Below are 24,796 nucleotides of genomic sequence, written 5' to 3' on the forward strand. Positions count from 1 at the left end.
TCATCTGAATTGGGTTATTTTGGTGGCACGAACATGGATCGATGCAGGACTAATTCGCATAGATTGATCTGTGATCCATTTGTGTATTTGCAACAAATCTGCAGTGTCTGAATTCACCCAAATATCTAACAATGATGACTGCAAATCGGAATCAGCCGGGCCTGAACAGTTCAAAGGAGTAGTACACAATGGAACAAGGCTTTTGTCCTCACACAGTGCCACATTTATCCACAGGTTGTGTGTGGAATTGCAGCTGAGCCTTATTCACTTTAAAAGGAGTCTACAGTCTCAGGATAGAGGTCATCAGTATCGCTGGAAGCAGAAAGCTCCATGCACTGTGTAGCGGCCATGCCAGAGTACTGAAGCATTCAAGGTCCTCAGGATCTAGACACTGGAAAACCTCTTTAATGGAGCCATAGTACCAAGCATAACTAATAATGTAAAATCTCTCATCTGGTTTCTTATAGGCGGGGGGAGGCATCTGGATCCCATAAAAAGATCACACAGGTTTTCAAAAATAATAATTTAGGTTTTATTTTATTAGAAATTAGGATATGACATTATATCTTCCAGGCTTTTAGTAATGCATTACTATAATATGCTATTAAAGGGGTTGTCCGGGATTGGGGACATTAGTGTAATAGTACTAGAGTGATATACATACATGTCCTACCGTTGCCACATGTTTATGAAGCCCCGTTTTCATATAGTAAATTCTTAGTCGGTTGCATCAAGCTAGGGAGGCTCGTCCCCGTCTGCCTTTGGCTGTTCCCCTATTGTAGTAAGAATAAGGCGTTGGGCCATGCTGCCTGACCACCCCATATAATACATACAGATGTAACAGGGCTAAAAGGAATAGTTGAAGTGTTAAAGAGGTTATCAAAGACTCATTAAACCTTGCTATAATGCCCGGACCCGAGACACTGTGCATGCTTACCTGGTTGCCGATTTCCTCCCCCGATCACTCCATGGCCATCTTTGCGTCTCCCCTGCCTGCAGGAATCCAACATCCATCAATGAAGGGGGTGCAGCCAATAGCAGGCCGCGGCGGTGGCCTGCCCCCTTGCATCCTGTGCTACGTCACATGTGATGCAAGGAGGCAGGTCACCGGTGCTGGTAAGTATGCACAATGTTGCGGGCCCAGGCATTGTAGCAGGGGTTATTTAGCTTTGGATAACGCCGTTAAATAAATGGCAGGAAAGTGACTTTTTCAATGGCATTTGTCATGAAATAAGGCCGCATTCACATGACCATTGGAAGGCCAGGCCCTTGTGTGGTCCACAAACTGCAAATCCACAAAACACGGGCACTGGCTGTGTGCATTCTGCATACAGGACCAATGGACTTGAAAGGGTCTGTCATCTGCAGTGAAAGGTAGGACATGTCCTATTTTTTGTGGTGTGGAGGCACGGACCGGGAAGCACATGGAAGGGCTTCCGTGTGTTCCCGGGTCTGTGCCTCCATGCCGCGAAAAAACATGTCCCATCTTCTGCTGCATCTGGCAGACCCATAAAAGTCAACAGGTCCGCACCAGGAGGCGGAGTGCATACAGCCATGACGTATTATGTGACCCTAAGACCACCAACTATGCTAACATTAACCCTCTTACTATTGTACACGCCGGCAGATTATAGAATGGAAAGTCACTGCATAAATGCACACCTCCAATTTCACAGAACCTTTGTCCTGCCAGTACTGTTTTTTGGGGGGGAAATGTGGCAACCCTTCTAGGAACAAGTATGTCTCCAATGACTCAAAGCTCAAAAGCTAGTTTCCCATGATGTAATTCAATGAAGAGCACTTCTCAGAGGAGGACATCGACGATGATATTCTAAAGAAAAATACCCTTTACTGCTGTTTTCAACGTAAGTGTGAAAAAGATGATAAAGTGGAAAGCCCCTCTAAAATGTAATGCAGTCTGCAGGCAGCAGTTATAGAGAAGGAGGAGCTGAGCAGATTGATATGTAGTTTTAGGGGAAAAGATTTGGCAAAACTTGTAATTCATTAAACCCTTTGGAGTCATTTGGACGGTCCCACTTACTGACTGACAGCGCTGGGAAGCAGGTAAGTAATCTTCCTTTTACAGGTCCGGTAAACCCCTTTAAAATGGGAACGATGAATTTGATGTCATCAACTGCAGCACATGACTCCTGAAACCAATCACTGGCCTCAGCAGTCATGTGTTCATGAATGGCATATATGAACGCTGAGGCCAATGATCGGCTGCAATGGTCATAGGAATGATAACAGCATATGGCCATGGTAGAATTTAAAGGCAATTTTTTTAAATTATAATTTAATCAAGCCTCTCGTCCCCCACCAAATTTTCACAAATGTTGGAGAACCCCTTTAATGGATACAGCCCTAGCTGAATAAAGCTACTGAGGGGGAGTAGCAAGTAGACTCTCCAATCAATAGTAGTGCAGTTTCTATTAGGATTGCAGTGGATAAACATTTATTTCCTCGCAATCATAGCAGCATAGGCTCTTCTCCTTCATACCATCCTCTGAGAGAAGAAAACATTCCTACATGTTTAACCAGGTTGGGTTCCAGTGCCCATGCCCACTCCTTCCTTTTCCTAAGTTCTTTGTACAGGGCAATATCCTTGGCATAACCCGGTGCACATTGAAATTCCTCTAGATATTGCAAGGTCCTCCGGGCAGAGGTTTCAGAGAACAGCATGGCTGGTGTGCAGCATTCTGTGACAGGCACCACGTTGTAAAGAGCAGGCGACACCCTGCGCAGTTCCAGAAGGTAATGCCTACCTGTGAGCTCTGCCAGCAACATGACATAAATAGTCAAGACAACAAACATAGGCCAGCTAAACCGTGGTCGGTAAAAAATAATGGTGTACAACCAAGTGAGAGCCAAACCCGAAACCCCGCCCAGGCCAATCCATTCCAAAATCCGCATAGGCTCTGGGTTCACATAACCCTGCAATCTTTCTGGATGATATAATTTTGTGTACAGGCCTCCCCCTAGAGGTTCTGTAGGGAAACGCACTTGGACTAAATGGAAGAAGGCACTGAAAATATCTTTGAGTGGGACAGCATCATCCTCAACCAGCAGCACGTATTCTGGAGTGTAGAGCTCCAGAGAACAAGCCAGGCAGTAGGCATAATCTTGCTTCTCCTGCTCAAAACGGTTGGGGGCTTCAGCTATGTGTTCATCAAGATAGCGTGCCACTGATGGCAAGAAGTGGGAGAGGAGACAGGCATCAGTGTGTGCATTGGGCACAGGGTCCACATTGCAGACTAAAAGCTTAAAATCTGAACAGTCCGTTCCACATTCATTTAGTCGATCAAGAAATCCATGTGCAACTTGCAGGAGGTAATGGTATTCAGGCCGGCGTCTTGTCGTAATGATGGTGATGATGAGGGGTGTGCTTGTACCTGCATGTGTTGCCTTCAAGCTCTCCAGGGGTCTGTGGTTACAAGGGAGTGATATGTTATAGGGTCCTGGGGAAACAAGCTGCTGAAAATGTTTCAGGTCATTAGTCCCATCCTTCAAGTTTTGCTGTAAGAAATCCCGACTTAATTGCTGGAGGTGGAGTCTGCGAGAAAACAAGGGGGAATACAGGAGGCCGTGGAAACAAAAAGTGGCCAGAAATAGAGTAATGATGAAGAGAGCCAAGAGATGGAAGCAAGGAGTTCTGATTACTGCAGAGAAGCACATGATGAGGGTTGTAGATCACATATTGAACCACCTCCTTGACTAGTTGACCCTTTAATATCACATCCCAAAGACCACCTTGTTCATTTCTCCCTATACAATCCTAATGTCTTGAAGTTAGCAGAATCCCTGTAAAAGAAAAACAAAAGGAATAAATCAGAAACATAAATGGTAACTTCAATGTGTTTGGAGATCCAATTACCCAGATTCAAGCTCAAAATGGTGTGCATTTTAAGCTCTCCCACTTTATGAAGTGATTTGGTCTGGAGCCTCTTCCCCAAACTACACCCAAAAAGCGAATCCACAACTATGGGGTCGAAATTTAATTAGTGTTTCAAGTATAATAATATAACCTGAGAAGAAGCATACAACAAACAGCAGTAGTGGGGTAGACAAAGACATAAACCAATAGGCAGATGAACTCCAAGTGGGGGCAAATTTAAGCTGGATTTACATAGGGCGAGTGATTGTCGGGAATCGTTCTTTCCCAATAGTTGGCTGCTTGATCAGTGAAGGAGACCGCTGTATTTGCAGCGATCTCCTTCACAGTATGAAGACGAGGGATTGCTATTGGAATCCCTCATCCTCATACAGATTCATGGTTTCTAAGAAGCAGATCACTGTTTAGACAGCAAAATCTGCTGCCCAGAAGCCATGATCGGTGGTGCCAGCATGTACAACTGGATCACCTGATGATTGAGTGCTTCGCTTGTTCATCGGGTGATCGACGGCACATTTACGTTGATGGGTGTTCAGAGGAACGGTAATTCCCAATAATCTGCCCGATTCTCGGGCTGTGTAAATGCACCTTTGGTTCAGTCCGCATACTTGTAATAAGAGCACAGGCAAAATGGGTATGATCATCCTAACATCTAAAATCCCATAGGGAGAATTCCTATTCTGTGAGGGTGCTGAAGACTGGTGAGCATTGGAACAAAGTCCAATGCCATCATAACTTGGGGAATGAGTACCACGCTGCTGAATTTCTCTCATTCGATTCCTCTTTACACCATAAGGCTCATTTCTGATAACCCGGACATGGGAACAAGGGCTTAAATCCACCAGAACTCACTCCCCCAATCCACACAACCTGTAGGATACCAAGGGGTTTGCAAGATAGTGAAGCACTGCCTTGTCCGTTTTAGATAAAATGGTTTATTATACTCACAAGTATCCACTTGTAACAGGCATATCACAAAGGTAAAAGAGCTCCACACTGCCTGACCCAGGTTACGCAATTAAGCTTAGTCAGGGGTGTCCTGCCTGTTACAAGTGGATACTTGTCAGTATAATAAACCATTTTATCTAAAACAGATGAGGGAGTGCTTCACTATCTTGCAAACCCATTGGTATCCTACAGGTTGTGTGGATTGGAGGGGAGTGAGTTCTGGTGGATTTAAGCCCTTGTTCCCATGTCCGGGTTATCAGAAAAACCGTAATTAGACTTACCGGTAAGTCTATTCTGTTTCCACCATGACTGCTCTTAAATTCCCCCCCTGAAATTATAAGGGGCTAGAGTATGAAGAGATGCTTAATTATTGTGCATAATTATTGTGCATAATTATTAGGCAACTTCCTTTCCTTTGGCAAAATGGGTCAAAAGAAGGACTTGACAGGCTCAGAAAAGTCAAAAATAGAGAGAGATATCTTGCAGAGGGATGCAGCACTCTTAAAATTGCAAAGCTTCTGAAGCCTGATCATCGAACAATCAAGCGTTTCATTCAAAATAGTCAACAGGGTCGCAAGAAGCGTGTGGAAAAACCAAGGCGCAAAATAACTGCCCATGAACTGAGAAAAGTCAAGCGTGCAGCTGCCAAGATGCCACTTGCCACCAGTTTGGCCATATTTCAGAGCTGCAACATCACTGGAGTGCCCAAAAGCACAAGGTGTGCAATACTCAGAGACATGGCCAAGGTAAGAAAGGCTGAAAGACGACCACCACTGAACAAGACACACAAGCTGAAACGTCAAGACTGGGCCAAGAAATATCTCAAGACTGATTTTTCTAAGGTTTTATGGACTGATGAAATGAGAGTGAGTCTTGATGGGCCAGATGGCTGGATTGGTAAAGGGCAGAGAGCTCCAGTCCGACTCAGACGCCAGCAAGGTGGAGGTGGAGTACTGGTTTGGGCTGGTATCATCAAAGATGAGCTTGTGGGGCCTTTTTGGGTTGAGGATGGAGTCAAGCTCAACTCCCAGTCCTACTGCCAGTTTCTGGAAGACACCTTCTTCAAGCAGTGGTACAGGAAGAAGTCTGCAAGGTAAGAAAAACATGATTTTCATGCAGGACAATGCTCCATCACACGCGTCCAAGTACTCCACAACGTGGCTGGCAAGAAAGGGTATAAAAGAAGAAAATCTAATGACATGGCCTCCTTGTTCACCTGATCTGAACCCCATTGAGAACCTGTGGTCCATCATCAAATGTGAGATTTACAAGGAGGGAAAACAGTACACCTCTCTGAACAGTGTCTGGGAGGGTGTGGTTGCTGCTGCACGCAATGTTGATGGTGAACAGATCAAAACACTGACAGAATCCATGGATGGCAGGCTTTTGAGTGTCCTTGCAAAGAAAGGTGGCTATATTGGTCACTGATTTGTTTTTGTTTTGTTTTTGAATGTCAGAAATGTATATTTGTGAATGTTGAGATGTTATATTGGTTTCACTGGTAAAAATAAATAATTGAAATGGGTATATATTTGTTTTTTGTTAAGTTGCCTAATAATTATGTACAGTAATAGTCACCTGCACACACAGATATCCCCCTAAAATAGCTAAAACTAAAAACAAACTAAAAACTACTTCCAAAAATATTCAGCTTTGATATTAATGAGTTTTTTGGGTTCATTGAGAACATGGTTGTTGTTCAATAATAAAATTAATCCTCAAAAATACAACTTGCCTAATAATTCTGCACTCCCTGTGTGTATATATATATATATATATATATATATATATATATATATATATATATATATATATACACATACACACACATACATACATACATACACACACACACACACACACACACACACACACACACACACACACACGGTACAGACACCTTCTCATTCAAAGAGTTTTCTTTATTTTCACGACTATGAAAATTGTAGATTCACACTGAAGGCATCAAAACTATGAATTAACACATGTGGAATTATATACATAACAAAAAAAAAGTGTGAAACAACTGAAAATGTGTCATAGTCTAGGTTCTTCAAAGTAGCCACCTTTTGCTTTGATTACTGCTTTGTACACTCTTGGCATTCTCTTGATGAGCTTCAAGAGGTAGTCACCTGAAATGGTCTTCCAACAGTCTTGAAGGAGTTCCCAGAGATGCTTAGCACTTGTTGGCCCTTTTGCCTTCACTCTGCGGTCCAGCTCACCCCAAACCATCTCGATTAAGTTCAGGTCCGGTGACTGTGGAGGCCAGGTCATCTGGCGCAGCACCCCATCACTCTCCTTCATGGTCAAATAGCCCTTACACAGCCTGGAGGTGTGTTTGGGGTCATTGTCCTGTTGAAAAATAAATGATGGTCCAACTAAATGCAAACCGGATGGAATAGCATGCCGCTGCAAGATGCTGTGGTAGCCATGCTGGTTCAGTATGCCTTTTGAATAAATCCCCAACAGTGTCACCAGCAAAGCACCCCCACACCATCACACCTCTTCCTCCATGCTTCACGGTGGGAACCAGGCATGTAGAGTCCATCCGTTCACCTTTTCTGCGTCGCACAAAGACACGGTGGTTGGAACCAAAGATCTCAAATTTGGACTCATCAGACCAAAGCACAGATTTCCACTGGTCTAATGTCCATTCCTTGTTTTCTTTAGCCCAAACAAGTCTCTTCTGCTTGTTGCCTGTCCTTAGCAGTGGTTTCCTAGCAGATATTCTACCATGAAGGCTTGATTCACACAGTCTCCTCTTAACAGTTGTTCTAGAGATGTGTCTGCTGCTAGAACTGTGTGTGGCATTGACCTGGTCTCTAATCTGAGCTGCTGTTAACCTGCGATTTCTGAGGCTGGTGACTCGGATGAACTTATCCTCTGCAGCAGAGGTGACTCTTGGTCTTCCTTTCCTGGGGCGGTCCGCATGTGAGCCAGTTTCTTTGTAGCGCTTGATGGTTTTTGTGACTGCACTTGGGGACACTTTCAAAGTTTTCCCAATTTTTCAGACTGACTGACCTTCATTTCGTAAAGTAATGATGGCCACTCGTTTTTCTTTACTTAGAATTAGTACTATGGCAAGAAAAAGCAGCTAACAGTCTATTCAGTAGGACTATCAGCTGTGTATCCACCTGACCTCCATAACGCAACTGATGGTCCCAACCCCATTTATAAGGCAAGAAATCCCACTTATTAAACCTGACAGGGCACACCTGTGAAGTGAAAACCATTTCAGGTGACTACCTCTTGAAGCTCATCAAGAGAATGCCAAGAGTGTGCAAAGCAGTATACAAAGCAAAAGGTAGCTACTTTGAAGAACCTAGAATATGAAATTTTCAGTTGTTTCACACTTTTTTGTTATGTATATAATTCCACATGTGTTAATTCATAGTTTTGATGCCTTCAGTGTGAATCTACAATTTTCATAGTCATGAAAATAAAGATAACTCTTTGAATGAGAAGGTGTGTCCAAACTTTTGGTCTGTACTGTGTGTATATCTCTCTCTCTCTATATCTATCTATATACACACACACACACACACACACATACACACATACTCTAGCCCCTCTTATAATTTCAGGGGGGGAATTTAAGAGCAGCCATGGTGGAAACAGAATTACCGGTAAGTCTAATTAAGTTTTTCCATTTCATCCACCATGACAGCTTAACCATGAGAACTATCAGATTACTTAGTAGGGAGGGAGACTGCTTTCAGGATCTTCTGTCCAAAGGTCAAATCAGCAGAAGCAGACACATCAATACGATAATGTTTTAAGAACGTATTTACATTAGACCAGGAGGTGGCCCTTCAGATCTTGTCTAGGGAAACGTCCGCTCTTTCAGCCCATGAAGAAGCCACTGCTAAGGCCTGACATTTGGTAACAGCAGGATATAGTTGACTTAATCCAACGACCTATAGAAGCCTTGGATGCTTTTCTACCTTTGTTTTGCCCAGCAAACTGAATAAAGAGATTGTCATCCCTTCGAGAAAAAAAAATGTTGTTGCCAGGTATTGTATAATAGTCTCCCTGACATCCAGGAGTTGAAATTGTTCCTTAGATGAATTCTTTACATCTTCCGGAAAAGAGGGGACGACGATTTCTTGGTCTCTATGAAAATCCGTGTTGACTTTTGAAAGAAACCCCGGATCCAGTTTTTTAAAACTATCCTGTCTGGAAAGATAGAGAGATAGGGCTCTCGGCAGGAGAGAGCCTGAATCTCTCCCAGGAGTCTAGCTGATATTATAGCCATTAGAAACGCAGCTTTGAAAGTAAGATGTTTAATTGAAATGTTCTGTAAGGGAGTAAATAGAGAATTCATTAGGCCCTTCAAGACCAGGTTTAAATGGCCTTAATCTAGAAGCAGCTCTTACAAATCTTCTTATCCACCTATGGCTGGCTAGATCTGTATCATAGTATGCCCCCAAAGCGGATATCTGTACCTTTAGTGTACTGGGTCTGAGGCCCATATCCAGCCCCCTCTGGAGAAAATCTAAAATCTTTGATACTTGGGGTAGAATTTATTGGTGAATCTTGTGCTAGTCAACTGCAGTATTTTCTCCAGATCTTGAGATAGATTGCAGAAGTAACTCTTTCCTGCTGGATTTTAGTGTATTAATAACCTTATCTTAAAGATAAATAGTAAATAGAGAGTTACAGAGGCTCTACTGTCAGCAATTCACAGATAGGTGCGCTCTCCAAATTGCAGCACCTATTGCAAAAATATTGGATACACTATAAAAGATTCAGGAGATGGAGGGCACTCAAATGACTGGGTATATAGATAAATCAATATCAATCAGTGCAGATATGGTATATAAAAGAGATTATTTATTAGTTGTATATAAAATGTACACCACTGGGTCTTTCAATTCAGTAGTAATGTCTTTGCCACAAGTGGTGTCAAGATATAGATAGTCAATTAGACTATATATGTATGCCACTCTGTGGTACCAATTGCCTACTTATACAGGTGATCAATCTGTATAGATATCTTTACTTAAAATACATAACATGTGCACAGTATATAAAAGATAGGTTTTAAGTTAAGTAAAATAGACTGTTGTTAACATGGATGTTAATGTCCTCCTCTTGTATCCTGGGTACAATATGAGCAGCCGTATAAATTATATAACAGTCTTACCCCGTTAGTTGTGGGTCTCAGGAAGCGGCTGTAAGAGTTCTGTGTTAGCAGTCCCCTAGTATGTGCGGGCGATGATCCGGTCCTGGGTGGCGTTGGTGCGCACGTAACTTGGTGGTTCGATGCTCCCTCTGCGTCTCTTTCTGTTGCGGCGTCCTGGGCTCCTGGCGTCTCTTGCTGCATCCCACGTGACCGGAAGAGTCTCTGTGTTGCTGCGGTCAGCTGAGCGATTACATCAGCTGTTTGCAGCCAGCTCTATTGAATGGATATGTACTAGAGATTTTCTTTACAGAAGTCCTTAACTTGTTGGGTTATCTGGGTCCATAATAGCCCAACAAGTTAAGGACTTCTGTAAAGAAAATCTCTAGCACATATCCATTCAATAGAGCTGGCTGCAAACAGCTGCCGTAATCATTCAGCTGACCGCAGCAACACAGAGACTCTTCCGGTCACGTGGGACGCAGCAAGAGACGCCAGGAGCCCAGGACGACGCAACAGGAAGAGACGCCGAGGGAGCATTGAACCACCAAGTTATGTGCGCACCAACGCCAAGACTGTTCTATAATTTATACGGCTGCTCATATTGTACCCAGGATACAAGAGGAGGACATTAATATCACTTATCTGAAAGACCTCTACTTTCTAAGATCTCGCGTTCAGGATCTGTAAGGAAACCAAGTATATTTCAACCACATTCGGTAGTTTCCTCCCAAACCGCCAGAGCCTGGTGAATATAGCGTTCCGTTCGGGAGTTGAAGTAGACGAATTCCCTCCTAAATGCCAATAACTTTATAAGATGATTCCCTTAATAAAGCATGCGGATCCCCAAACATCAGCCCAAGTCAAGAAGAAGGGTACAAATAGAACACCTTTTAATTATCACACACAGGCTTTTTATGCAAGTCCCTATGCAAGGGGACATCCCACAGGGAGGGACACAGTATAGCCAATCAAGTACAATGGAAACATAAAACCCTTCTAGCATAAACATACAATGCCCTCCCCTAGTCCTGAAGATAATCAAGCCTGATAAAGTAACAACTTGATTATCTCTAGGCAGAAAAGTCACAGTTTTCCCCAATATTGGAACACCCCTTTATACATGAGGTATCCCCACAAATCATATGTCCCCTGATCGCCCCAATCTGGGTGATCCACATATTCAAATTTCACCCAGATCGGTTTAGGGGTTCTCAAAGAGTCATGGAAGTCTTTTGTGACCGGTTCACCCTGGGTCGGCTGCCCAAAATAGTTCCATAAGTTTGGGCGTTTTTGCCGGTCACTTTAAAAAAAGGGATAACGAATAAAGTACCGCATGGATTCCCCTGGCTCCTAGCAGCGATTGTTCCTCTACTTCGTATGCCCCAAAAAATACAGAATAGCGCTCTTCTAGCTATTCGGTACATATAGATCCGGCGTTTGTTTGTTTTGAGACCGGTGTCCGGGGAGTCGAGTGTCCGATTTTAATTCCAGACACTCGACGACCAAGTCCCGCTGCCTTTGTTCGGATGACAGAAAGATGGCCACGGTCTCCTCATCCACGTGGCGTTTGGTAGTACGAACGCTGGACGCACACGAAGAGGGCTTACTTGAAGCGGGTTTTCAGGTTTAATGAGCCAGGGAGGGTGGTCTTCATTCGGTAGTTACACCTACCGAATGGCATAGGAAGCAATATTGAAAGAAAAGGGGGATTTCTTCACAGGATCCATGCTGATAATTTGAACAGGCTGGGATCTTGGTGAAGGATGGGACCCTGTGATAGAATGTCCTTCTGGAGAGGTATTTTCCATGGCTCTTCCAGAGCTAATTCCTTCAGGACGGGGAACCAATTTCTCTTCGGCCAATAGGGAACCACCAGTATTATTGTTAAAGGATTGGTCATTTTCTGCAGTACCTGAGGGATTAGGGCCCAGGGAGGAAAAGCGTAAGCGAGATTCCAGGTCCACCTGACTGAAAAGGCATTGACTGCCCATGGCTCTTCTCTGGGGTTTAGAGAACAAAAACGCCCCACTTTCACGTTGTTTTATGACGCGACTGGGTCTATTTGAGGAACTCCCCATCTTTCGGAAATTCTCTGAAAAATTTCTTGTTTTAGGGACCACTCCCCTGGGTGTAAAATTTTTCTGCTGAGGTAGTCGGCGTCTATGTTTTCTGTACCTTTTAGATGGGTCACTATGACTGAAAGTACATTTCTTTCTGCCCAGAAGAATATTCTATTCGCCAGACCCCCTAGGACTGGAGATCTTGTGCCCCCCCCCCGGTGTTTAGGTTTGTCTTGTCGGAGAATATTTTTAGACGTTTTCCTGACAATAGTTCTTGGGATACTTTTAGAGTCTCCCAGACAGCTCTCAACTCTCGGTAGTTTGATGATCTTTGTCTTATCTCGTTTGCCCACCTTTCTTGGTAGTTTGAGGAGGCTACCTTTGCCCCCCATCCTATACCGCTTGCATCTGTAATGATCTGGACTTCTGGATTTCTCAACCAGGCTACGCCCCTAGACAGATTCTTCTTTTCCGTCCACCAGTTTAAATCTGATTTTACGCGAAGGGGGATGGCTATCTTTTTCTCTAGGGAAGACTGTTTATGTCTTACTTCCCTAATATCCAGGATTGAGTTATCCTGGTATGGGCCTGACACCATGCCACTGCAGTGATGCATGAGGTAATCATTCCCAGAAGGCTCATGGCACTCCTGATAGAACACCAACTTTGGGATTGGAAACTCTTTATCTTTCCCCTGAATGATACCAACTTTTCTTGTGGTAGAGATAATATCTGGGTAATAGAATTTAGCATCACCCCTAGGAATTTCATTTGAGTAGATGGTGCTAGACAAGACTTTTTCCGATTTAGTAACCAACCCAAATCCGTGAATTTGTGAATCAGGTAATCCGTTTGACTGGATGTTTCTAGTTCCGAGTTGCCTATAATAAGAAAGTCGTCTAGGTATGGAAACATTTTTAATCCTTCTGTCCTGAAGGGGGAGATCATTTCCACCACCAATTTTGCCAAGACCCTTGGGGTGGAAGCTATCCCGAAGGGTAGAGTAGTGAACTGACTGTCTTAATGCAAATCGGAGGTATTTTTGTGAATTTTTGTGTATGGGGACGTGGTAATATGAGTCTTTTAGCTCTATGGATGCCATGAAGGCTCAGTTTTTTTTTATTAAAAGGGATAATGGAAGAAATAGACTCCATTTAGAATTTTCTGTAGGTAATGGCTTTGTTTACCCTTTTTTATGGGTTTTGGACTATAAAAAAAGGTTTGAATAATAACCTTTTCCCTTTTCTAGTTCGGGGACTTCTGTTACCACTTTTGAGTCTATTAAATCTAAGGCTCCCTGCCAAGTTTTTACTAACACGATCTGGCTGTGTGAGGTTATCCGGAATCTCTTTGGAGGAGTTGAGGAGAATTCTATCCTGTAACCGTTTTCTATGATGTCCAAGGCCCAGGGGTTCCGGGTCATGGATTCCCACTGGGATAGAAAACTTCTCAACCATCCCCCAACTTTGGCGTCATTGTTAAATCGGATTGTTAATTTTGGGGATTGAGGAGGAAACCCCTGCCGTAGACTGAGGGTTAAAGGCATGAAAGGGCTTCTTTTTACTCTCTTCAGGGAACCCTTTCTTTTTATCAGCTGCTTTTTTGAGAATAGAGTCTAAGACTGGACCAAACACATACTCTCCAGAAAACAACAATAGAGCATAACTTAGCTTTAGACGTTTTATCTCCCCCACCCCCCAAGGCCTTCATCCACAATGGTCTTCTCGCTGAATTAGAGAGAGCATCTTTTGCGGCGAACCTAATGGATTAAGCCGAGGCATCCGCCAAGAATGCTGTGGCTGACCTGAGAAGGGGAATAGAGTTTAGAATTTCTTCTCTAGGAGTCTTGTTTTTATTATGGTTTTCTAATTCGCTGATCCAAAAGTACATGGATCTAGCCACTGATGTTGCCGCTATGTTCGTTTTTATTCCAAACATAGATGCTTCCCAGGATTTTTTCAGTAGAGCATTAGCCTTTCTTTCCATTGGATACTGTAGTTTATAGGAATCCTTAAAAGGAAGAGAGGTCTTTTTGATGACCTTTGCTACCTGGACATCAATCTTTGGTGTTTCATTAAAGAGCTTTACTTCAGCTTGATCAAACAGCAGTCTGTTCCTAAACTCCTTAGAAACACCTAATCTCCTTTTTGCTTTAATATTTTCAATTTACTGGGAACATTTATCTAAGGCCACCAAACATCTCATCCTGGAATGACCAGGGCTTTTGTATGCCCTATATGCCCATGGTGGTTCTCACAGCTCTTAATTCCTCCATATCTTCAGAAGAGAAAAGCCGGAATTAGTACTTACCGGTAATTCATTTTCCGTAGTGAGATCACTACGACGGCCCTACAATGAGATTGACCTCTGAAGGGGAAGGAAGCAGAGAAAGGTTTAAATACCCCCCTCCCACCACCAAACACCAGTGCTTCCAAAATACCAGAGTAAGAGGTGGTGGATACACACGTGCAAAAAATAAATAAATAGGAGAAGAAGATATTTCTTCATATCCACCCCAAAGTAACGAACAGGGAGGGAAATACGGTCCTACAATGAGGTATATCAAATATGAATTTAAGGGGGGGACACAGACTGGCAGACTTTGTCCAAAAGACATATTGGTCTTTTTGAAAAGGTCCAATCTACAATGTTTGGCAAAAGTATGGATGCTGGACCAAGTGGCTGCCTTACAGATCTCCTCAAGGGAGACACCCGCTCTTTCCGCTTGAGAAGACGACATTGCCCTAGTAGAGTGGGCTCTGATATTATCAGGACAAGATAGAATATGTAAGGAATAACAAGAAGCAATGGTAGCTTAAATCCATCTGGCAATGGAGGACTTGGAAACTTTCTGAACCTTGTTTCTGCCTCCAAGCTGGATAAAGAGGCAGTCTGACTTCCTGAAGTCTTTTGTGGTTTCTAAGTAATCAAGCACTGCCCGTCTAACATCAAGCGAATGAAGGGTAGATTCCCAATCATTAGACGTGTTGTTAAACGGTGAAGGTAGAGTGATCTCCTGGTCTTTATGAAACTTTGAGACTACTTTCGGTAGAAAACACGGATCTAGTTTTAGAATTATCTTGTCGTCCAGGACCTGTAGGTAGGGCTCTCTAATCGATAGTGCTTGTAGCTCACCGATTTTTCTGGTGATGGCCACCAGGAATGCAGTTTTGTAAGATTTTAGTTTCAAGGAACAGTCACTCAGAGGCTCAAATGGAGGATGTGATAGTCCCCTAAGGACAATGTTTAAATCCCAGATTGGGACCTGGGACCTTAGATTCGGACGTGACCTCGTTATTGCCTTCATGAATTGCCTTATCCACCTATGGTTTGCCAATTCGGTGTCATATAAGCGGCTGATACCTAGACCTTGAGTGTGGACGGTCTCAATCCCATGTCAAAACCTTTTTGTAAGAAGTCCAGAATTATTTGGATATTTGGAGCTGAGGTGTTTGGCGAGGGCAAACCTGACCACGAGCAGAAACGTTTCCAGATCTTCAGGTAGATTAAAAAGGTAACTTTCTTTCTGAAAGTTTTGAGGGTGGAAATTACTGCATCAGATAGTCCCCGATGCTTTAGAATTTGGGTCTCAGGATCCAGGCTAGGTTGAGAAAGTCCGGGTCTGGGTGTAGAATCGGACCTTGGTGAAGGATGTCTCTTCTCTTTGGCAGAATCCAAGGATCCTCGCTGGCAAGGTTCCACAAGATTGGGAACCAGGTCTTCTTTGGCCAGTAGGGTGTTACTAGTATGACTGAAGTCCTGAAGTCTCCTCGATTCCATCTGAAAGAGAATGCGTCCAGAAATTTCGGGCCGTCTCTGGGATTTAGGGAACAAAAAACTGGCAATTTTGAGTTTATCCAAGTGGCAAAGAGATCTATTGCTGGTATCCCCCATTTGTCCGACATAGTCAGGAAAACTTCCTTGTTTAAGGACCATTCTGAGTGGTCTATCTTTGCCCGGCTGAGGTAGTCTGCTTCCACATTTAAGGACCCCTTTAGGTGGACTGCAGTCACTGAATGAACATTCTCTCCTGCCCAGATGAATATGCTTGCTGACAAATCCAGCAGGCTGCTTGATCCCATGCCTCCCTGATGATTTAAATATCTCATCACTGTCGTATTATCTGACAGGACTCTTACGTGATGGCCTTGAAGATGAATTTTGGCTTGCTTTAGCGTTTCCCAGACTGCCATCAATTCTAGAAAATTTGACGACTGGAGACTGATCGACTTTGGCCAGACTCCTTGGTAGTAAACATCTCCGACCTTCGCTCCCCAGCCATACTGGCTTGCATCCGTGGTGATTTGGGTATAGGGATTCTTTGACCACGTCACCCCCTTGGAGATATTGAGCCTGTTCTTCCATCAAAAAAGGGGGATTTTTATCCTTTGAGGGATGATCACCTTTTGGTCTAGGGAAGACTCCCTTCTGTCCCAAACCCTGAGGATCCACATCTGCAAGGTTCGGAGGTGGATCTGGCACCACTGAAAGGATGGTATGCAGGATGTGAGGATCCCTAAGAGACTCATTGAGTCTCTGATGGAGTAGAACATCTTGGAGTTGAAGATGGAGATTCTCTTTTGGATGTCCTGTATCTTGCTCAGAGGCAAACAAGTTAGCTGTCTCTGGGAGTCCAGAATGACCCCCCAAGAACTGGATCCTTGTTGTCAGTTCTAACTGTGATTTTCCTATGTTTATCAACCAACCTAATCCCTCTAGGGTCTGACGGAAGAAATTCAGATCTCTCTGCAGAAGAAGAGCAGAACAGTTTGAGATCAGAAAATCGTCTAAGTATAGAAAAACTGTCAGACCTTCCTTCCTTAGATAGGCAACTATCTCGATCATTAGTTTTGTAAAAACTTGAGGGGCTAAGGATATGCCGAAGGGGAGAGAGGTGAATTGAAAATGGAGAATTCTGCCCAGATGGTCTCAGACTGCAAACCTCAGGAACCGCTGAGAGCTGGGATGTATCGGGACATGATAGTAAGCGTCGGTCAGGTCGACTGTGCACATTACTGAATTGTTCTGGAGCAGAGGAACTATGGATTTTAGGGTCTCCAGCCTGAATTTCTGATAGGTAATGTACTCCTTTTTTTACTAGGAAGAGGTTCGAATAGAACCCCTTTCCCTGTTCGGACAGTGGTACCTCCGCCACTACCCCTTTTGCGAGTAGTTCTCGAATGCCCACGCGAATAGGATGATTGGGGTCTGGGACAGCAATCTTGGTGACTATGAATGTTTTTGGGCGAGGATCTGAGAACTGGATTCTGTATCCCAACTCTATAATCCTCAGAGCCCATGAGTTTGAGGTTATTTTCTCCCAACGGGGAAAAAAAAAAAAAAAACATCTTCAATCTCCCCCCTACACTGATGTCACTGGTTTTCGTTTCCTTTTTGGGGGGCAGAGGAGGGAGCTCCCTTACCTCTCCCCCCTTTGGGATAACTGAAACGGCCTGACTTGCCCTTACCACTGTATTGTTTACTTTGGTTAGAAGGTGCACAAAAGGGATACTTCCTCCTATAGACTTCTTCCTCCGGGAACCCCTTCTTTTTATCGGAGGCTTTTTCTAAAGATCTTGTCTAATTCTGGGCCGAAGACATACTCCCCAGAAAAGGGAATGGCACATAGTCTGGATTTCGACACCTTGTCACCCGACCAACATTTAACCCACAAGGCCCGGCGAGCCGCATTGGACAGACCCGCATCCCTTGCTGCAAAGCCTACCGACTCAGCGGAGGTGTCCGCTAGGGGAATAGCGCTCAAAATCTCTGTCGTTGAGGAATCGCTAGAAGCCCTATTTTCTAACTCAGAGAGCCAGACATACATAGATCTGGCAACTGATGTGGCCGCTATGTTTGATTTAAGTGTGAACATGTCCGCCTCCCATGACCTTCTCAATAGGCCGTCTGCCTCCCTATCTAACGGATCTTTGAGCTGTGAGGCATCTTTAAATGGTAGGCTGTTTTTTTTTAATTGACCCTAGCTACCTGGGCGTCAATTTTAGGGATGGTATTAAAGGTCCTAGCCTCTTCCTGATCAAAAAGAAGCCGGTTTTGGAAGGATTTGGCAACTCCTAGCCGTTTCTTCGGATCCGCCCATTCATCCAAAATCATCCCCTTGATGTTTTCATTAATAGGGAAGACTTTGGACTTCTTCACCCTGCGACCTCCGAACATCTCACCTTGCACTGATGGAGTAGAATGCACCTCCTCTACCCCCATAGTAACCCTAACAGCTTTTAAAAGCTCGGGCATATCTTCAGAAGAGAAATAAAATTTCCTTCTGCTGTCTGAAAATTCTCGCTCAGAGAGTTTATCTTCATCCTCCATGTATCTAGAAGAGGAAGCCGAATCACCATAATCTTCAGAATCTGATGAAACATAATCGCCTGATTTGTGACGTTTGGCGGGGGGCTCCGTAAAAGCGTGTTTCTCTGTTTGTAGTGCAGAAATGGCCGCAAAGGAGGACTGAATCTCTTCCTGCATCATAGATCTAATTTCGTCCATGAGGGACGGCTGTTCCTCACGGACAATTTTATAAAATGCAGTCCCCGCACAAGTTCTTAGGATGGTCATCAGGTAAACGTTTAAAGCATGAAATACACTTTAAGGATCTCTTTGTCTTTCTCAGCGGATCTTTAGCCGTCTGGAACAGCCAAGAAAAAAATCCCATTAGAACCAGGGAAAAAGATCCACAATAGTGTCCCCAGGTGAGAGAAGAAACAAACTCTCCCCTATGGGGAACTTACGGACGGCAGGGTAGAGGTCTCAGTGTGCTCAGACGCAGACATCCTGGAGAATAGCCAGAGAGAGTAAGCACTCACAGGACGCTGCAGTAGGGGGATCCATTTGAATTCTCCCGCCCTCAGAAGCCGTCCGCGTCACTTCCGGTAACGTCACTGCTGGCCGGAAGTGACAAATTTGCATAGCGCTGCATGGCGCTGGGCGCGCAACCCGGCTGTGGCTTAGGTAAACCAGCGGGCGTCTGCGCTCCATCTCCGCCTGCCCAGTGTTACTACAAGACCGCGGGCTGACAGGGGGGTCCCGCTGAAACAGGTACGCGACTCCACATCCAATTCAAGACCTTCATCTCCACGGCTGCTGCACATGGAGACCTTTCTCCGCCCCTGTCCTCTGTAGGGACAGGAAACACTGGTGTTTGGTGGTGGGAAGGGGGTATTTAAACCTTTCTCTGCTTCCTGCCCCTACAAAGGTCAATCTCATTGTAGGGCCGTCGTGGTGATGCTATGGAAAAATATTTTTTACTATCTTCCGTAATTTCTCCCTCTGATAGAACATCCATATCAATGTTCTGTCTAGAGGTGGAAGCCTCCTCGTCCACGTCCTCCACTTCAGAGGAGGATGGAACAGACATCTTAGGCTGGGTTCACACTTGAGCGTTGCGCAAACGCGCGTTTTACGCGCGTTTTTGACGCGCATTTTTATGCGCGTTTTTGTAATAGTAAACGCGCGTTTGACGCGCGTTTGTGTGATTCACTACAGTGTCCTATGGCCACAAACGCCCCAAAAGTCGCTCATGTACTTTTTGGAGCGTCGGGCGTTTTACAGCGCGATCGTACGCGCTGTAAAACGCCCAAGTGTGAACCATTCCCATAGGGAATCATTGGTTTCTCCTTGTTGAGCGTTTTACAGCGCGTAGGAACGCGCTGTAAAACGCTCAGGTGTGAACCCAGCCTTAGACCTTTTCGCAGGTGGAGCAGGAGGAATGGATTTGAGGGAGGCCAGGGAGGATTTTATCTCATTCTGGATCATGGATTTAACTTCCATAAGGATTGATGGTTGCTCTTCTTTTACAAGCTCATTAATGCAAGACTGACAGAGCTTTTTACGATTTTCAGAAAGTCTCATAGTACAAGTTGAACATCTAGAGAATTTGGATTTAATTCTGGGCTCTTTCACTCCCTATAAGAGAGGAGCAACCAGGTATCAGGAGACCACACACAAAAAGCATGTCAAAGTGATACATATTCTCCCCAGAGGGGAACTCACGGTTGGAGTAGCCGAGGGAGTGTCTGTAGGATCCATCTGGCCTACAGGGGCACCAGGAGCTGACATCCTATTTTGGAGGAAGAACACCACTCTGGAAGCAGCGGTGTCTTGTTTGAATCTGCCACTTTTACAACCGGCTCTGCCCCCGACGTCATCCAAGCTCTGCCCCCCTGCAGGCAAAGAACAGAGTACAGCGCTGCGGCGTGCCGCGTGTTCTGTATTGCACGGTCAGCTTCCACCGAGAAGGGGAAGGAGGATCCTGCGCATGCGGAGAGATAATAGGCCCCTGCTGTACAGGGACAAAATCTACTCCAGAAAGTCCTGCTCTGCCCAGCTTTAGAATAAACTGCAGGAGGGCAGAGGGAAGGGAAAGGACCTTCACCAGGTATTTAAAGGGTGAGAGTGGGTGGTGGCCTTTTAAACTCTGTGTTCCTGCCCCTACAGAGGTCAAGGGGTCAATCTCATGGTCAAGCTGTCATGGTGGACAAAAAGGAAATGAGCCCTTATGGTGTAAAGAGGAATTGGATGAGAAATTCGGCACCGCGTTCCTATACAAGACTTACAGTGAATCACATGGTGACTTTGACCCATGTCACTTTTTAGGATCAGCAGCGCCAAGATTCCAGGCAACGTATCAGAGACTTCCGTTTTGTGACATATCTTGGGGATAGGCTCTTTAGAAGTGTGTGACCTCCCCGAATAAGTCTTTAATCTCTTAATGACCGGGCTCATTTTCACCTTAAGGACCAGGCCATTTTTTGCAAATCTGAGCAGTGTCACTTTATGTGGTGATAACTTTAAAACACTGACTTATCCAGGCCATTCTGAGATTGTTTTTTGTCACATATTGTACTTCATTTTTATTTATAAAAAAAATAAAAAATACCAAATTTAATTTAAAGTTTCTATTTCTCTACTTCTATAATACATAGTAATACCTACAAAAATAGTTATTACTTTACATTCCCCATATGTCTACTTCATGTTTAGATCATTTGGGGAATTACATTTTATTTTTTGGGGACGTTACAAGGCTTAGAAGTTTAGAAGCAAATCTTGAAATTTGACCAGTTCAGGTCTGAAGTCTCTTTGTGAGGCTTACATAATAGAAACAACCCAAAAATGACCCCATTCTAGAAACTACACCCTCAGGGTATTCAAAACTGATTTTAAAAACTTTGTTAACGATTTAGCTGTTCCACAAGAATTAATGGAAAATAGAGATAAAATTTCACTTTTTGGCAGATTTTCCATTTTTATTATTTTTTTCCAGTTACAAAGTGTGGCGAAACCAACCTCGCCACTGGGTTTTGGAGAGGCCTGTTTACCAGCCTCTTGCCTCAGGATTATGGCCCATACTAACTTTAAAGGAGAAGACAGACCGGCCGCACAGCTTAAATCTGTCTTTGGAATTGTATTTTGTTATGTGAGGGTACACAGATAGCTAATTTTATTGTATTCGTGTAGTCTGGATGGAGTGCCATTCACCTAATAATATGCACTCAGACTTGAGCTATCTGGGGATATGTTAAATATCTGTGTTTACTGTAAGGGTGTGACATTATGTGTTTAAATTGTGATTTCTGTCCTGTTGTCTCCACATGTGTATTGGCGATTTCCCTTTGTCCTGAGAGATAATTGAATTGCTCCTCGGGTGTCTCCAGGGCAGAGAGGAGGAAACCATGATGCATTGTGGGGATGTGTTGTGTCTGTGTATCCTGAATTGCTACATATCTGTCCTGTGTCCCAGTCTTCTTTCTGGTCCCCTAGGGCATGTCCACCAGATGGGGACCTGCATAAATACGGGCAGGTAGCCCTCAATAAAGTGAGGCTGCTTTATACCTTCATGAAGTTTTGGGTCATGTTTGGGGAATGCGATAACTACACTCTTGGGGATTGCTATATCACAATACTCCCGAGTATAAGCTCTTGTAAGAGCTTGTTCATGGTTCCTGCTCTCTGGATGTAGGAGAGGTTCACCCACTGGAAGCTGAAGCCCGGGGGTTCAGCGTGGGTGGAGGACGGTGAGACCCCAACCAAGCTGCGGCGATTCGTAGGGTCTGCAGTGCGTACAGTGTCAGGTGGAGTGCTTGGAGTCCTCAGAAAGCACTAGGAGCATCGACGGAGGTACCCGGTCGGGGTGCCAGGTGTTCCGTTACACAAAGCAAGGGTTAACAGCCAAACAAAACTCAATATTTATGGCTCTGATTCTGTAGTTTACAGAAACACCCCATATGTGGTCGTAAACTGCTGTACGGGCACACGGCAGGGCGTAGGACAGGAATGTCATACGGTTTTTGGAAGGCAGATTTTGCTGGACTGGCTTTTTGACACCATGTCCCATTTGAAGCCCCCCTGATGCACCCCTCCAAAAAAGTGACCCCATTTTAGAAACCACTGGATAGGGTGGCAGTTTTGTTGGTACTATTTTAGGGTACACATGATTTTTGGTTGCTCTATATTACACTTTTTGTGAGGTAAGGTAACAAGAAATAGCTGTTTTGGCACAGTTTTTATTTTTTTTGTTATTTACAACATTCATCATTTTATAGAGCAGGTTGTCACGGACACAGCAATACCAAATATGGTTGTTTGTTTCAGTTTTACATAACAAAGCATTATATATATATATTTTTTTTTTTTATGATTCTCTAGTGTGTCTCCACATTCTGAAAACCATAGTTTTATTTATTTTTTTGGGCGACTGTCTTGTGTAGTGTCTTTTTTCGGGATGAGATGACGGTTTGATTGGCACTATTTTGGGGTGCGTATGACTTTTTGATCACTTGCCATTACACTTTTTGTGATGTAAGGTGACAAAAAAAAAAAGGCTTTTTTTTTTTTACACAGTTTTTATTTGTTTACGGTATTCACCTGAGGGGTTAGGTCATGTGATATTTTTATAGAGCAGGTTATTATGGACACGGCGATACATAAATAAATAAAAAAAGTATACATGTGGTGAAACCAACCTCGCCACTGGGTTTTGGAGGGGCCTGTTTGCCAGCCTCTTGCCCCAGGATTATGGCCCATACGAACTTTGAAGGAGAAGACAGACCGGCTGCACAGCTTAAATCTGTGGAACTGTTTTGGGCAGGAAAGCCATGCTTGCGGCCGGCCAAATGTGACTTCCATGGAATTCGGGAACCCCTGCTCGGATCTGGGTGATTTTTTGATATGTTGTTCACCCAGATCAGAGCTATCCATGGATGTATACATTATGGGGATATGTGGGGTTTTGAGGTGTTTTCTGTGTTTTGGGAAAAATGTGTGGTTTCTGTCTGTGAGTGATTAAGTTACTCCATTACGATTGGTAATTGTATTTTGTTGATTGCGTCTCAGACAATGCCAGTGTGTTAGTTAATTGCGTTAAAGACAATGCTCATTGTATTTTGTTGATTGTGTTACAGACAGAGGGAAGGGGGTTTTGTGTACAATTGCTTGGAAGGTGTCAATACTGTAAATGCATGTGATTGGCTGTTTTTAACAAAACCCTGTGGGTGGTAACCTTGTTGGAAGATGTGTATAAATCAATGCTTTGTGTTCAAATAAAGAGTTCCCGTTTTATTCTTTACCATGTTGAGGCTGGTGTTTGGGTAACTGATCAACACTGGGGGATTGCTATACGCTGACGATTTGCTATACTCACCTGGCATAACTACTAGCTCTTGTAAGAGCTGTTCCTGTTCTCTGGTTTTAGGAGAGGTTCACCCACTGGAGCCTGGAGCCTTGTCGTAGGTCCAGGGTGGGTAGGAGACGGTGAGACCTTAACCAAGCTTCGGCGGTTCGTGGGGTCTGCAGTGCGTACGGTGTCAAGTGGAGTGCTTGGAGTCCGCGGAAAGCACTAGGAGCATCTATCGACGGAGGTACCTGGTCGGGGTGCTAGGAGATCCATTACAATACATATTAGGCATCGCCGTGTCCATAATAACCTGCTCTATAAAAATATAACCCCTCAGGTGAACACCATAAAAAAAAAAAAAAAAAAAAAAACACACCACACACCACTTTCACCTTACATCACAAAAAGTCATACACACCCCAAAATTTCTACACAAAAAAAATTAAAAAAATAAATAAAATATATTTTAGTGTCTCCATAGTATGAGCGCCATCGTTTTTTTCAGTTTTTGGGCGATTATCTTGGGTAGGGTATGATTTTTGCGGGATGAGATGATGGTTTGAGATTTTGCAGCATGAGATGACAAAAAAATTGCTTATTTAGCACAGTTTTTATTTTTTACGGTGTTCATCTAAGGGGATAGGTCATGTGATATGTTTATAGAGCCGGTCGATACGGATGCGGCGATACCTAATATGTCTCCTTCCCCCCCTTCCTTTTTTACTTTATTTGGGGGAAATTACGTTTTTGTTTTTTTACTTGAAACTTTGAATTGTTTTGGGGAATACTTAATTTTTTTTCAACTTTTTTTCCCTTTACAATGCATTCCAATACTTCTGCATTGGCTATATGAGTAATACAGTGTGTATTACTCATACAGCTTCCTGCCTGTGAGATCCAGGGGGCTGGATCTCACAGGATCTTCACCGGAAGGCAGCCCCGATGCCTAAGGAAGGCATCTCGCTGCCTTCCCTGCTATCGGGTCCCCCGTCACAGCAGCACGGGGACCCGATGGCACCGCCGATCCCCGCTGGAACGCCCCGTAAAATCTGCAGGTCTGAATTGACATGCGGTTTTCTGCGATCACCGATACGGGGAGGGGTGGGGGGTCACAGGACCCCCCACATGCATTGTCCCAG

The 24,796-nt window shown here is 44.0% G+C and overlaps 1 protein-coding gene across 1 annotated transcript in view; it reads right to left on the reverse strand.

The window, feature by feature from the left end:
* Window positions 1-508: 508 nt before the first annotated feature.
* Window positions 509-24,796, reverse strand: part of PGAP4 (post-GPI attachment to proteins GalNAc transferase 4) — a 28,284-nt gene continuing 3,996 nt past the window's right edge. Inside the window, exon 2 of the mRNA XM_044297185.1 lies at window positions 509-3,801. Within this exon, the coding sequence (XP_044153120.1) occupies window positions 2,470-3,675 (1,206 nt within the window). The 5' untranslated portion in view covers window positions 3,676-3,801 and the 3' untranslated portion in view covers window positions 509-2,469. The remainder of the gene's footprint in view (window positions 3,802-24,796) is intronic.

The sequence above is a fragment of the Bufo gargarizans genome, chromosome 6 (assembly GCF_014858855.1).
Source record: "Bufo gargarizans isolate SCDJY-AF-19 chromosome 6, ASM1485885v1, whole genome shotgun sequence".
In the NCBI taxonomy this organism is placed as follows: domain Eukaryota; kingdom Metazoa; phylum Chordata; class Amphibia; order Anura; family Bufonidae; genus Bufo; species Bufo gargarizans.